The sequence below is a fragment of the Dermacentor silvarum genome, chromosome 3 (genome assembly GCF_013339745.2).
Source record: "Dermacentor silvarum isolate Dsil-2018 chromosome 3, BIME_Dsil_1.4, whole genome shotgun sequence".
Taxonomy (NCBI): Eukaryota; Metazoa; Arthropoda; class Arachnida; order Ixodida; family Ixodidae; genus Dermacentor; species Dermacentor silvarum.
In genome coordinates this window covers 16,614,086-16,630,316 of record NC_051156.1, presented here as the reverse complement: position 1 = coordinate 16,630,316, position 16,231 = coordinate 16,614,086, and the positions used below count along the sequence as shown (strand labels likewise).

At 47.3% G+C, this 16,231-nt stretch overlaps 1 protein-coding gene across 2 annotated transcripts in view; it reads right to left on the bottom strand.

Annotated features, from left to right (window-relative positions):
* The window catches only part of LOC119445350 (glutaryl-CoA dehydrogenase, mitochondrial), a 44,046-nt gene that overhangs the window by 13,780 nt on the left and 14,035 nt on the right, over positions 1–16,231 (bottom strand). For both annotated transcript variants that reach the window (XM_037709659.2, XM_049663221.1), the window contains exons 4-5: positions 12,510–12,765; positions 9,600–9,839 (exon numbers count right to left, since the gene is read on the bottom strand). In XM_037709659.2, the coding sequence (XP_037565587.1) occupies positions 9,600–9,839; positions 12,510–12,765 (496 nt within the window). The remainder of the gene's footprint in view (positions 1–9,599; positions 9,840–12,509; positions 12,766–16,231) is intronic.

Below are 16,231 nucleotides of genomic sequence, written 5' to 3'. Positions count from 1 at the left end.
AATCCTTTTGCTATTTTGCACAAAAGCAGTGCGGAAGCTGCAATTCTCGTCATCTCGTCACTGATTGGCTCTCGCAGCAGCGATCGAGGCCTAGCGACTTCCTTCGCAGCACAGCCGCAGCGCGCGCCATCATATGCGACACGCTTTGAACTACCGCGTGCAGATCCCGATTTTTTCGCCAGTAAGCTGACCGCCAACAGATCGCACGGCCATCACGGTGTAGCCGGTGCTCTTCATCCTCGACAGCTTTGCCTCGAGTCAAACCGAAACGACAGTTTGTCGCAACTGCAGCCGCTTTCGACGCGATTATGAACGGCGATTTTGCGGTGCTTAAGGCACGCGGCCGCAAGGATGCTGAAACCTACAAAGCACATCTACGTCAACTTTTCACTAGACTTCGTGAATAATCTCATCATCAATGTTGATAAATTTCAGTTTGGGGTTCCGGAGATCGATTTTCTCGGACACCAAATCACCAATCATGGCATCACTCCGCTGTCTGACATGGTTCAGGCCATCATCGGCTACCTGCTACCAAAGTCCACACGTAGCTTGCGAGATTTTCTCGGACTCGTCAATGTTTATTGCCGCTTCATCCCTGCATGCTCTAAGTTGGTGCAGCCTCTTGAAGCACTCCTTTCCACTTCAAAAGCCAAGTCTATCGACTTCCTTGGGACACGGTCGTTGATCAAGCTTTCGCCACCGTTAAGACCGAACTTGTCCAAGCTGCCCTCCTGCACCACCCTTCACAGACTGCTTCCGCTAGCCTTATGGTGGGCGCTTCTTCGGAAGCCGTGGGAGCTGCTCTTCATCAGTGTATTAATGGTGCATGGGCCCCCATCTCCTTCTTTTCCTGTAAGTTACAAGACAGTGAACGCCGGTACAGTACTTTCGGATGGGAGCTCCTCGCGGCCTACCTTGTAGTGAAGCATTTCAGGTACATCCTTGAAGGGCGACAATTTATCATTCTTACCGACCACAAACCACTTGTTTCGGCTTGAAGTTCCTGCAGTGCCAACCACACTCTTAGAGAGTTCCAGCATCTTGCTTTCATTGCCAAATTCACGACAGACATATGCTACGTCAAAGGCAGCCTTAACAGGGCAGCGGACGCTCTCAGTCATATTAGCATCAACACCACAACAAGTCCTATCCACCTTTCCTTGCCTTCACTCGCAGCGGCACAAGCATCTGATGATGAACTTCCACGACTCCGATCTTCTACATCCCTCTGCTTGGAGCAGGTCAACTTTCCCGACCACAACGTCACACTCAATGTTTCACCTAACTGTACCCACATTTATGTTCCTTCTCTTCTTCGTCGTGCTGTTTTATTGCGATAGCAATTATATCGACACTCCAAAGCAAATTTCTGCCGTAGGCATCGTCGTCGCCGTTGCTGTGAGGTTCCGTATGACGTCAATGAAGATGAAATCGTCGCCGCGCGCCGAACGCTGTATGTGCGAGTGAAAGGGCGCGAGGGACGCGCGCTTTCACGGGGAGTGAACGCACGGCGGAGAACAAACGCGCGTTCTGCGCCGTGCTCAGGGCTGCAGAAGTAGGCGTCTCTTTCCTCCTTTACAATCACCATATATGTAGAGCAAACACGCCTTCTTCCGATGCGCGAAAGGCCGGGGGGGGGGGGGGGGGGGAGGAGGGAAGGGAGGCGACGTTTAGCTGAGGCACCAAGTAAGTGCCTATTTATATCAGAGGCTCTGGCAACAGTCACCAACGCCACACGCATTTTGTGCGAACGCGGGCAAAACGCTGACGGCGTCGACAACAGTTCTGCGTGTTGCCGGTGCTGCTGCATGTCCAAGTTTATACAGCTGATAAAGCTACTATCATTACTTCGTATAGCTCTCTACAAATTTGCTATCGCAATTGGTGCTTCGCCTTTCAGGTGAAACTGCGACAACTTTTTTGATACACTGCACTCAATCTGCCATCCAGGCACTTAGCATCTTAGCATCTTAGCGCACATTGCAATCCCTGCTCATGCGAGCTGTACTTTTCGCCACGTAACACCTCAGCACTGAATGGTACGTCTGGCCGTGCATATGCGCTAATATATGTGACTGGGTCCGCTCTTGTACAGCGTGTCAACGTATCAAGGTGCAACGACACACCAAGCCTCCACTGAGAAAATTCCCTCTCCCCGATGCACGTTTCGACACCATTCATTTGGACATCGTTGGACCCTTGCCACTATGCTATGGTTGTACGTATTTGCGTACGTGTATTGATAGGTACACACAGTGGCCGGAAGCAGCTCGATGCCCGATATAACGAAGGAGACAGTTGCTCATACTTTTTTGTCTATCTAGCTTAGCCGTTTTGGTGTGCCATCAACGGTGACTACTGATCGAGGCAGACAGTTTGAGTCAGCACTTTTCACACCTGTAACATCCCTTCTGGGTTGTGTGTGCATTCGCACAACTGCTTACCATCCTGCATCCAATGGCATCGTAGAGACTACGTCGTCACTTGAAAGCAGCACTCACCACTGAGCCTCACGCTGAGAATTGGGTATCGCACCTTCCAATCGTGCTGCTCGGCCTTCCATCGACACTCCGACCAGACCTCGCCTGCTCTGTAGCTGAGACGGTTTACGGCTGCACCCTCCGTTTGCCGGGTGACCTCATCAACCCAGTATCTACGCCAAACGTTTCGGATCCATCTTCTTTCGTCCAGCGTATACGAATTTTCATGCAAAACTTGCATCCATTGCCAACCACTGCTCACACGAATAAGCACAGCGTTTTCCTACCCTCAAACCTGCAAACATCCTTACACGTTGTTGTCCACGTTCACACGCCTTGTCGTTCTCTTCAGCCCCGCTATGACAGTGCTTTCCCAGTCATCAAACGTTCTGAACACCATTTCACAATCCTGCGCAATGGGCGTGAAAACACTATCGCAAGGATCAAACCGGCTCCCATTATCAACACCTCCATCTGACCACCTCTCCATGGCCACTTTTCCATCTATAGAAAACTTTTCTTCTTCTTCTGGCACGTCGCCAGTTTAGGTGAGTGAGGTGAAGAGAGGAAGTGAAACAATGGAGTACGTCAAGTGAAGCCCCAGACTGTGCTTGGTGGTCTTACAAATGTATTTAGATATCTTGACGATTTTCTAATCCTTTTAGAACATGACTCCCAGGTGCCTTTCCAGCTTGCTGTCGATTTGGTTTTAGCTGATTTTAGGCGATGTGGACAAGGACTGTCATTCACCTTTGAAGTACTTGTTAATAACAAATTACAGTTTTTAGACATAAACACATGTTTTAGACATGTTTTTACCTCGCCATGTTTGCTTTGCATATTCTCCGCACACCAAGAAAGGATTGCTGCCGTATGACCTGGCCCACTCGAAGGCCATGTAAATACCATGTAAAACATGGTATTGCTTATCTTTGCCTAGAGTCAGCACTGCGCAAGTCATGTTCTCACACAATGCAGGCTAGCTTTTCACGTTAGATCACCAGGCTTTTAAAAGCCGCTTCCCTCAATTGATTGCAGGTGTGCCGTGGCTGAATCCATCCATCGTGCGGTGTCCATCCATCCAGTCAGGTACGGTGTCCCTGTTATTTTTTTCCTCCCCAGCAAACTAGCCCAATTAATGTCCTCGTATCATGGCTACTGAGAGACAAGGGTGCTTGAAGAAGCAGGCCAAGCAACTTGTGCGCTGCGTCCTGTGAGGTGGTCAACGAGATACCTCTCGACTTGAGAATGTCCTATGTGGGCCAAACAGGCCAATGCTTGGCTGACTGTGCGAGTTGAGTAAATTTAATAGTGCACATCTTAGCGCACATTGCAATGCCTGCTCATGCGAGCCGTACTTTTCGCGTGTTGATATTGTGGGCAGAAGCGGCAACAAAACAGTGCGCAATCTCTTGGAGGCACACTTTATCAGAAAGAAAAGCCCCACGTGTCTCAGTGATACTTCGATCGTGTTATATTCATCATAGATGCACCTGTTTGAAGCAAAGCTGGAACAATGTAGATAGTCATCACTGTCATGTCATCAGTCTTGCGCGTGACCAAAAATTGCACTTTGCTTTCTTGTAGCAATAAATTAGTTCTAGTTGGTGACGTGTATGTGCGTGTGCCCAAACACCTTGCTTAGTTACCTTGCATTGTAGCTCCCATTGGTGCAACATGTTTGACAGCAGTTATCACATTTCGCGAAAGGCAATTTAGACAACACTTTATTAGAATGGTCAATATCTTGTGTGCAAAACAAGTTCTATGTGATGCTTTTGTTGCCTAGGGTGGGTAATATCGATGAATGATTAGTCGATATTACCAATTATTAGTGTATACCGCAAAAAAATTAATTGACTTAATCAGTTAGGCCTGTTCGATTAATTGTTTTCGAGAGTTCAACAGGTGAGGCGACAAAATTTTGAAATCATACTGGAGTGGCGGCGCACGAGCAGTGACTGTGCGGCTGTGGTGGAGCAACTGTCGACTACTTTTTCCGGGTCCCGAGTTATGCTTAGCTGAGTGCTTCCCCTCTCTTCCCCCACATCACACAAGCCACCGCACCGCCCAAATTAAGCTGGAAGTGTGAAATGCCCTCGCAATTCAAGAAATCTTATAGCAACCCAGTCGTTGATGGTCGTGCCACTCCCAGTCCACTAAAGACGTGGCAGAGCACGTGTACCGTGCCGGTTTGAAGCAGGTTTTTGACATAGCGATGGCGTTCATGTCGATTCCAGCAAATCTATAGTGTCTGAGCATCTATTCTCGCATGCCATTCACAGAAGGAGTCGGTTTCACCCAGACATCACAGCCAATTCACATTCCTTCGCTCTAAAGAAAAGAGCATGTGGTTTAAAATTCTAAACCAGCACTTTTCTTTTCCCCTGTGCATATTGCAATTTCTTGCATATTTCAGTTGGACTTCACCTTTCACTTTTGCCATTTTTCTTATTTCTTGTTTAACTGTACTATACAGGGATTCACCAGTCCCATGTATCTTATTTAATTCTGCACTAAGTGCCATTTTATAACATATACTGTTTATCTTCTCAAAAGCCACTCGTACCAACTATATTTAGTCTTTAACAAGTTAAAGATTATCCTTTATCAAACAATTATACACTTGTGTTTCAAACCTGGTTCCACCTCTGAAACGTTAAAATAGGGTCCTGCAAAAGTAGATAACTGTGTTTCAACCTTTTTAAAAGTACCCGGCAAAATTTCAGCTAATGATTTAATCGATGAGAAACCCTGCATGGAAAGGAATTAATTGATTAAAGGCTAAAATGATGAAGGATTAATCGTTAAGCAAATAACAAAATAATCGACCATCCCTATTAGTGCCGATGGCACACTAAGCATCCCGTTCTCGCTTTGGAGCCATAGCAGACGACGCTTCAAAAATAGCCGCTGACGGTCACAAAATGCATATGTTTGAAATAGCCTAACCTACTCCTCGTCATAACTTGACAAAAGAAAGGATAGGCTGATAACTGCAGCACTATAGGCGATGAGCTGTCTCACATGCAGTGCACCGTGGTGGCCGGCGCTGGTTCAGAGTTGAACTTGTCTCGTATCGCCAGCTCGCATTGACTAAAAGGGCTTAGTGGACTTTGCTCGCCATGAAAGATACAATTTACGCCTCACTTTATTTCCTCCAATTATTTTTTATGAAAAACAAGTTTTAGCCATGTTTGTCTTCTCACCGGCGGCGATGCACATGGGACGGCCCTGCCTACAAGGAGCTGGCCACAGCTCTGCGCTGACATCACAAAGTACCACGGTCGTCCATTGGTTGGACCCATAGATGTGAATCTAAAGCATGGTGGCCATGACTTGTTTCCAGCTCTGCAGTCACTTCCGGTGCATGCAGTAGGCAAAAGCATAGCCTTGAATATTTGTTTCTGTTACCCCAAGGCAATCGTTGCCGGGGCGTGGTTTTGCAAAGCAGAAAAATGTCTATGACAACTTTACATCAATAACAAGTTCCTGCAGCGTTTTTTAAGCCCGCAATCGCAGCATTTGATAAATAGCTATTCTTTTGCTTAACATGCACCATATGAGTGTCCATACACAGTAAGTAGAGGCGGCACTACAGACCAAAAGATTACATTTGATCAATTTCCAGACGTTTCCCGAATGAACCGCTGTGAGTATTGATGCTTCAGAAATAGCTCAGACAACTTATAGACCTACACCATGTTTGTAAACAGCGGTAGGCACCGTCGATATATTTTAGGCCCTATAGCGACGTCGCGTAGGCTCCGCCCAACGTTTGGCTCCGCCCACGTTCGCCGCCACCGCTTGCACGCGCGGATGGCGCATCTTTTTTTAATGGGGTGGGGGAGCTAAAACCACGATTTCATTATGAAGCACACAGTAGTGGGGGCGCCGGATTTAGTTTGACTACATGAGATTCTTTAATGTGCACCCAGTGCACGTTCTTGCATCTCGCCCCCATCGGGATACGGCCGAACGAGACGCTAGGCCTAGCTCGTTGACCGCCGCAGTGACAGCCGACGGCGCTCGCGACCTGGCCTGCTGCTCATCATTGTGCGCTTATTTTTGACAACACGATTAACGTGGGCTTAAATGAATTGGGTTTGTTGGTGTCGTTGGTGCGAATCGCAAACGAAACGTAGTACTTGCAAGCCAGCCGAGCCGCCTCGTTGAGACGGCCGATTCTTGGTTCCCGTCTGCAAGACGAAATGCCGTTCGCGCCAGTGGTTTAGTACGGGACGCTGCTTTACGAAACACGCGCAAATTCGAGATATTTTTTCTATTAAGCGCTATTTCATGTTAAGAACAAGCTGTAGCCGATTTCTACGTCGCCGTGAGCGGTGATAGAAGCGATCGCCTCGGTGATGGGACCGGCGAGGTACCGGCTCTACGGCGACGCCGCCTGTGTAGGCCCGCGCTATGTGAGCTAGCTGTTGTACGCGGCCGTCCGATCGCTCCAACTCTGTACTAACACTGTACATTTTGTTTCGCGCTCGAAATTTAACTCACACGTTTAGGTGCGTTTATGACTTCCACACTGCAATAAACGCAGCTGTGACCCTGCTGCCTGCGTATGTGAACGTGTGATAGGATATTTACACTGCTGGGGGCTCAATTCTTCGAGATGAAAACAAATTCGAATGTGACGTGTTTTGTGGGGCATCTGCTCGCTCGACCTACATTCAAGGCTAATCCTAATCTAGCTTTCCCACAGTGCGGCAAGCAATTATAATGGCACGCTAATAACGATCCTAAGATCGTATATGATCCTAAGATCGGCTAATGCATGCCAATCAAAATAAAAGAGAAGCTTAACAGTTACGAAATGTATTGTGCATAATGGATGATCTGGTATCATAATCCAACTTTCGCTTTTTACCGCGGCGGCCCATTAATTGCTTGCGACGGTTTTCATCAACAGGAAACCTATGAAAACTTTAGTCTCTTGCGTATTTCGACGCAACTCAGCTCGTCCACATACTGCGTTTCTTTCATTATAAAATCATAGAATAAAGATCTCACAGATGGAACCGCACAACCACCCGCGAAACCCAGCGGCTGCTGTGGTAGGCGCGACACGGGCGGCGGCTCGGCGGCGGAGTGCCTACCAAGCGAAACTAAATTCCGACGACAGCGCCACCGCATTTTCGTGACGTAGCGCCGTGGCGTAGGTCTATAGTGTAACCGTGTATAGGCCTAACCAGCACCATCTCGTCGGGAGTGGACGGCTAAAGTTGCGGTTTGGTGCAGAGTCAATGAAATGCTTCGCAGTGGCTTTGCAACATTAGAAAGGGGAGGAACCTTCTCGCCAACAAAAGTGAGGGCACACTCCAGTCAAATGCTTAGATTCCCAGACACACGTGCAGCTGCTTGGTCTGCACGGTTTGCATGTGCACAGCCTCTGAAAAATTTGTTTTGGTTATTGTGCGGTACCGCTTAATTAATGTGTGGAAATTTGTGACTGGCAAATTACATTACAGGCTGTCTATGCTGTCGTAGGGTTTACACAAAAGGGGAATTCTTGGAAATCGGTTGTCTTTCCCTTTAAAAGCTTCGTCCTGAGCACACACCATCGTGGCATGCGTGCACACTTTATTCATGATTTTGCTTTAGATGTAGCAAAACTTGGAACAGCAGAGATTGACAACAAATACATTGTCAACACACTGTCTTTTTTTGTGACCTTAATGTTGCCGATTTTGCCTGCTTCAGGAACTATACTGAATAAACTTGTTCAAAGCAATTACCATAAGGTTGTGTCCATGCAATGCACTCTTGCACTGACACAAGATGGCGGCACAAGTACCATCAGAATTTTTTCGCAGACATTTTTCGCAATCTCACGCCACCTAATTTTTCAACGCCTTTAAAATTTTTCGCAAACAGAATTTATTTTTGCGGAAAACATGATACAGCATTCGTAAAATTGTAAACCGAGCCAAATTTGTAAACTTTATGAGAAAATCGGAAGAGTTGGCAAGTATGTTCTGTTGACATGTAGAGTGTGCATGCGGAAAGTGCGTCACTAACATTCTGAATGCCAGGTTTTTCTACGAACTGCTCTAGGGCCCCTGCCGGATTTGTTTAGTGAGTTGGTTCAATGACATTGATGTCACATATAAGCCGGTTCTTCGTCATCACTTGCTCCCAATCCAGAATTCCCTCAACGGTTCATAAATATCTTTGTTGTCATAAGTGCAGATAGACGTGCCACACTTGCTCACCATACCTTCCCAGCTGACAGAACCACTGGCAACTACTGGAGGGAAGCCCCTCTCTCGGACCTGTAACCAGTTTGATTTGGCCTCTCCAGGCGCCCAAGCACAACAGCCTGCCTCATCAGTTGCACCATCTTTGAAATCAATGCCAATCAGCTCAGCAGTGACAAGCAGCGATGCGCACCAGGAAAGCATGTGCTGGTTGTGCACAGGAGTTTCCAATGCTGTCTCTCTGGATGTGGAATGCATATGTGAAGAACAACAGTTTGTGCCCACACCAGCCTCTTTATTGTTGAACTGAATGGCACATGAGCCACGACGAAGGGCTTGCCTTGCAATGTATCACCACATGCATGTCTGGAGACACCAACACTAGTGCAGCACACACGACAAGCTGCCCACGTGTGTGCTGTGCCCCACAGCAACTCATCTCAAGAGTGCGCTTTTGGGCACCCCAACGTGCACTTCTATGAGAACTCAATGTTTATGAGCGTATTTGGCGGCATGACCTTGTCACAACCTGGCAAGAATTAAGGCACACTTGTAGCTCACAGCACAGCACCCTCCACTGCAAGTACATTTCGCTACCAGACATGGACTGGCTGGATGCCTAGATCTGTAGTTTCACAGGTATAGGAAAGCTTACATAGGTAGCACACAGAATACAATGCTGTGGTGCTAAAATACAATAAGAGACCCATACCACAAAGAATATATCAAAATGTTACTTGTAAAATGTGATAGAAATAGTGCTGCCTTTGAATCCCTTATAACAAGTACAGTGCAATACAGTGAATACAAGAATAAAAAACAATTTGAAAGGACAACACACATCACCACAACAACGTCAATTGATTTCTGGTAAACTGAAATTTCCAGGACTAGGCCTCCTCACCAGGTCTTTGAGCCATTGAGTGTGTAGGTGCGTGCAGCAGGGTCATGCCGAGCACGGGTCTCCAGGCCCCCTGGGTTGCTCCCATGGTTGGGCTCGGTGAGACCGAAGCAGCCCAGCAGCTCGCCTCGTGCCAGCCTCGGCAGGTACTTCTGTTTCTGCTCCTCAGTGCCAAACAGGTAGATCGGCAGCATCACCAAGGAGGACTGCACGCTCATCATCGAGCGATATCCACTGTCCACCCTGTCGGAAAGATTGTCATCAGAATGATACAAGGGAAGATGTATCATTCTCCACATTGAATGGCTTTTGAAGCTCCCGAAAAGTGCCCCAGCACATTTGTCTTGCTTTTTCACGCCTTTGTCACAGTGGCTTTGTCTGCACACTTAGGCCTAGGTGAAGAGAACGACGAAACATGCAGTGCATTGCAGACGTTCTGGAGCTGCTATCTTTGGCAGTAGATGGACCGTCAACGAGACTGTATTCAAGATGCCCCTGCAAGCGAAGCCTTGCAAGCCTTTTAAATCACTCACCAACAACGAGGCTCAAGTCCCATGAGAATATACAGTTAACGCATGTGTACGTGTGAGCGCACGTGTGCGAGAGTGCGCGAGGCGGGCCTGCATCCCTCGACCTGGCGATCTTGACTCCGCGAGCGTGACCTTTCCCCCTCCCTTCATTCAAACCTGATCCCGCCACTTGCTGCAGCTGGCCTAGCCTGCCAAGCTGGCACTCTCCTTTTCCAGTTGATGTTGCCGGAAAAAAAAAAATTTTTTTTTTTTTTTTTCAACGCGTTGGCAGCGCCACTCTTTGGTTACTGTGCAAGTCTCTGTGCTTCACTTTACTAACCTGACACTAAGTGACACTATAGGGCCGTTTAGAGTAAAGTGACTGGAACCTGTGACTTAGTTCAGGTTCCAGTGACTTTAGTTTATAGTCCGACGTAACGCGAGCGCGCACGCGGGTTCACGCTACGTCACGTTGGCGAAAACGACCCCCTCTATAGTCGAGCGCACCGGTGGCTTCCGACGCGCCCCGATGGGCCCAGCACCGAATTGGCTCCTGACCCATTCGCGCGTTAGTCGCGCTGACTGCGCCGACCCACAATGCCATTTCGCGCGAAGAAATAAAAGTGCCCACGCCGCTTCGCCGATGGTCGCAGACAGCCGTTCAAAACGGCACGCGGGCTTGGGATCGTTCTGTGCATGCTCTGAAGATAACAGCCGACGGCGCGCGCATCGGAGTATAGAGGAGATGGCGTTTCGGCTGGCGCAGCGCAACCGGCGTAGCGTGACTGACCGCAAACGACGCTGGCCCGCGCGCCAATAACGTCGGACTATGAACGGGCCTTATACGATGCTACGACGCCGTCGGTAAGCGGTAAGGAACGAGTAAATACGGTAAGCATTTGTTTTCGAATTTTGCTGCCGAACTCGCATATAACAAAATCCTCTTTATAACGAAGTTTTGCGGGAATTTGTCAATTTCGTTATATCCAGATTTAACCGTATGCCATATGATAATAAGCCATGTTTGAGTTACTCTACATTCCATCGGTGGATTTATTCAGGCCAGCTCTTCATCCAAATTGAACACCAGGCAACTGAAGCTTCTCTGACACAAGGAATGTGGCGGCACATACGGCTTCCCAGTATCGTTTTTCGAGATGCACTCAGTGCATAAGGGCGAGGGCAGTAGCTGCAGAGCCAGCATTTGCAGTGCCACAGCCCAACAGCAAAAGGCATTTATATTGGTGTGGTCAGAAGAGCTAAAAACAGTTCACGTAATGCTGCACCAAACTGGGTGTTGCGACTTCCAGCTGCAGGCACTACTGGTGATGAAATGTGCAGTCCAGATCATTCTGCAAACATTGTGCCTGCTCGTCTTACTGTCACTCATAGAAAGCTGCCTCCAAACACAGGAACAGATCAAAGTTATTGCGTACCAATAGTAGTCTGCTTGGCGTCTCAATAATGTCAATTTTGCCTCTCAGGGTTAAGCACGGCATACTCCTCCTGGGACTGAAGAGGCGACATGTCCTGGCTATGTGGCAAAAAGCAACTAACATGGTAGTCATGCCGAGGAAGTGTCTCACGTTAGCTGGCGCCATGGGCTCCTCAAAGTTTTGTAGGGCTTGAAGAGATGTACTCTAGAAGAATTAATTGTTTGGCTGGTTGGTCTTGCACTGCTGACAAGGAAGATTAGTGCAAACAAAAAGACAACTCACATGCGTAACTCACACACAATAGCGCTTGTCTTTTCTTGTCACCAGGGAACTCATTCTCACGCCTGCTGTTCTGAGCAGCACCAGCCTAGCATGCTCCTTCTGGCATTTGCCATCAGTCATGTTGACCAGATCACATAGTGCCTTTGGCTTAACAGGATGCATGTACATGATATGACAACTGCTTGCAAAATACTTTCACACAAGGTAGGACTGTGTTGTTCCTGCATGTCAAGGAAGGCGCCAAGCCACATTCTACAGCGCCATCTACGGAAAATCGTGCTGACTGGAGCCGAAGCAAAACTCGGCATTGTCAGCATGCTGCTACTTGTTTATTTTCGCATTTTCTTTTTAAGCATCACACAGACAACTGTCTTTCTATAGTAATAGTAAAACATGATTGCATTGAAATTCGGCATGTGAAGATATGACGGTGTCAAGCAACTACATTCACGTTATTGACTTGCCAGTGTCAGAGTTGCCGACTGTCTTCTCTGTGTTACTTTTTTTTTTTTTTCCTAAATTGAACCTCTAGAACTCTGCTGCATTAGTAACCTCTACAATGTGGTTGACAACAGACATCACAAGTAGTGTCCCTTTAATGACCTCAGCTTATTCATAATTTCATTAACCAAGAGCATTCTTTCCCCTGTGATAAGCCGTCTGGGATCAACCAGTCTCTATCGTACCTCTCAACTTCACGGGCAGTGAGGCCATATGCGACGTAGGAGGTGCCCGCACAGCCATATCCCTGCAGGGTGCTGCCCAGTACACCCAGCTCTCCCAGCTCATAAATTATCTCCCGGTCGAAGGTCTCATGCCGGTTGGCCAGGAGCACACGTGGCTGCAGCCGTGCCTGGCAGTAGTCGCGCACCGTGTCTCGCACCAGACGCTCCTCCTCAGTCAGCTGCTCGTCCAGCAGGAACGCATCCCGGTGGTCAAAGCCTGTGACACAGCACTTTTATGTTTTACACGGCAGAGCAAAAGAAAGCCCTCAACTGTTCTTGAAGAATATTGCGGCAAGCATACATTCCCAAAACTAAGTATGCCTCATCTATTTGGGATCCTTCCCAAAGTTATCTCATTCAGGATATCGTATTGCTACAAAACCATGCGGTCCACTACATTTAATCAGATGATTCACCATACACTAGCATTTCTGCACTAAAAGATCAGACTCAGCTTGACGACTTATCACATCGTCGCAGAATTGCTTGCCTTTCGCTGCTCCATACGCTTTATCATCACCCGTACTTGAACAGGATCTTGGAACCACCCAATCTTAACAGGATCTTCGAACCGCCTTCTTGCCCCGCACAGATCATTCTTTCGGGATAGAATGTGTCACTTGTCCATCACTTTATGCCCCCGAACAATAATTGAACGGAATAACCTGCCATCACACATTGCTATTCAAAAAGATTTCCCATCTTTCCAAGAACTGCTACACAAAGAATTAGTTGACTGCTCATTAACTACACCTGCACTGCTTGTTGACATATTTATCAGCGTATCAATTACTTGGTTAATGTTATCTTCAATTGTCTAAATTGCGAGTAAGACCATGTTTTCTACCACTTTTCCAGTACCTTTTTTTGTGCCTTTATTACATATTACTCGTCTGATGAGCACGTATTAGTATATTTATTTTCAATTTTGTATTTTATTTGTTTTTAATGTGTTGCAGTTCTGCCGTTTGTACGTTTTTTTCCCTCACTTGTAAATCTGTTGCATTTGCAGATTTCGTTTTTTCGTCCAATTATGTATATTCTTGTAGCTTTTGTATAATATAGTTCACCTCATATTTACCCCCTTATGTAATAGATTTTCAAGGGCCGTTAGGGGTACTGTGAAAAAAAAAAAATAAAAGCCTCAATTTCCTTTAAAGGGATACGGACACAAAATCTGAAAATTTTACGAAAGTGCTGAAAATGAATCCTCAGTGTGTGATTACACCGAAAAGAAGTAGTCACTGAGCTCACTTTTGAGCCGAAGGCTTTATTTTTGTTGTTTTTATGAGCGCGCGCCTCGCCGCCTGACCCGCGGGAGTTCGAAGGCGTGACGTCACGACACCCTCGTCAGCTAGCCAGCCGGCCGGCCGCGGTCATTCAAGCGCGCTGACGGCGCCATCACGAGCATGGATTCAAGTTCTGGTGCCTCTACCAGCGATGAGTACACGTCTGAAGACGAGGACCATTCCAACTTGGCAAGAAATATTACCGCTTACGGTTACGAGCCTTCCGCGTCAAGCAACGAAGAAGAGCAGGCGACCGTGGAAGTGCCGGTCAGGTTTTCGCGAACCGTAGCGCGAAGATTTCGCTCTGCACCAGACACTTGTGCAAGAATTATTTGTCATTTCCTCTATAAACTTGCTTTTTCAAGAGCGCACACAGGCGAGGCAGCTGCGGGGTACTTCTGCACTGCATGGATGACTGAATAGCAGTTTATGCCGTCGGCGTGAGCAACTGCTGTAAGGTGTCAGTACCTCCGAGACTCTCACGTCACTTTGCCCAGCCGACCGACAGATGGCAGCACCTGTCTAGTGTTCTGCCCAGTTTTTTCTGCTGTTAGCCTTATTCTATGGTTAGCCTGTGGAGAAGCAGAGCTGTGTGTGTGTCTGATCTCGTGAGTCGCACTCACGCGCTAGCCTTGTATTCTTTTACTATGCTTTGCCAACATTCTTAAAGACATTACTGCCTTCGTGCCCAGCCTCGGGCATCTCGCCCCAGCCTCGCCCTCACACTGCTCAAGAAGGCTGCAAGTGAATGAAAACAGCACCGACATCTTTTCGCTTCCTCTTTTCCAACGCGCCCTGATCATTTCTGCCTTGCGTTTTCGTGAGAAGACCGATGGCACAGCGTCAGGCTTTAAGCATTGCCTTTTGAGCGGTATGCCGAGGCTTTTCAGCACAGCCGGGCTGGTCACATAATTATCGTCGACGAAGTGGTCCACGCAAATAATTTTTTAAAGGTCTCCAGGCTGTGCGTGATGGCTGACAAGCAGGTATCCAAAGTTTATGCACTTTCTCGTCTCTGGGAAACGTGTGCGACGGCGTGTCACGACCGACGATGCCGTTAGAACAGCAATGTCTGGGCATTTCCTTCCGCCGCGACGAACGCGTCAATACCGAGCGACGACCGCGGGAAGGCAATGTAAGACACACCACCTGCGTGGAGCGCCGACAGGGATAATGTTTTGGACGGACCACGTGCAAAGATCGCTGAAAGCGGTTAAACAAACGCTGCAAGGGACCGACACCCCCCGGAAACACAGCAACAGCTGTGGCCGACCTTGGCCGCACGCGCGCGGGTGGGTGTTATGACGTCAAATTTCAGCTTATGCCGGCGGCCACTTCGAGGCAAGGTGCAACAGAAAATCGCAAAAAAAAAAAAAATGCTTCTCGTTCTTTTTTCAAAGCAGCTTGTTGTATTCATCATTTTCAACAGTTCAACTTTTGTTCCGACGCAAAAAACCACCCGCCCACTTTTGTGTCCGTATCTCTTTAATGTGTTGTTTTCACAATAGTTCCTTGTTCCACATTTTTGCAACAAACAAAGATTCTGCTTGCAAGGCTTTGTTCCATTCCCCACTGTGCCTGTGGCATTTATTGTGCCTCACAGTCATCGTCATGTTTCACTGCTCTAGGCTGCAGAAGTTAGGCCCACTAGTATCATATAGCCTTATGAAGTCAAGGCTGTGATGTTGGCCTGTGCACTGTAAACATGTGTACAAAACAGCACATTTCCACAGAGCATATCCAAAAATTGTTAGCACTCAAGCCAGTTAAACACATGGCATTATCTCTTCAGCCATGTAATCTTCACAACAATACTATTGCCAGAAGATGGACCTCCGTTCAACATTTACATAATAACGAGAGCCACCATCTTTTTCCAAAAACATGCTATGAAATATGAGTCAATGCTGCTTCCTATTTACATCCCTTTTTAGCACACAGGAACTTTTTTAAAGTAAAATTTTTGTCCTGTCAACTGTCTACTATGAAAAAAGAACAAGTATTTGTTATACAATCTTTAGCTATGATGATAGCGCAGATCTCGCTTGTTTTCGATGGACAAAAAGTTCACCTCATATTTACCCCCTTATGTAATACCCTTTCAAGGGCCTTTAGGGGTACTGTGAAACAAAACAAACAAAAAAAAAATCTCAATTTCCTTTAATGTGTTCTTTTCACAATAATCCCTTGTTGCACATTTTTGCAACAAACAAACATACGAAGAATGCACAGTGCAGGACGAAGGCCTCTCCCTGTGATCTCCAATTACCCCTGTCTTGCGCTAGCTGATTCCAACTTGCGCCTGGGAATTTCCTAACTTCATCACTTCATGCTGTTACACAAAACATTTTTCATTTTTCTTTGACAAGAGTCGGAAATGCCTACAGCTGCTTG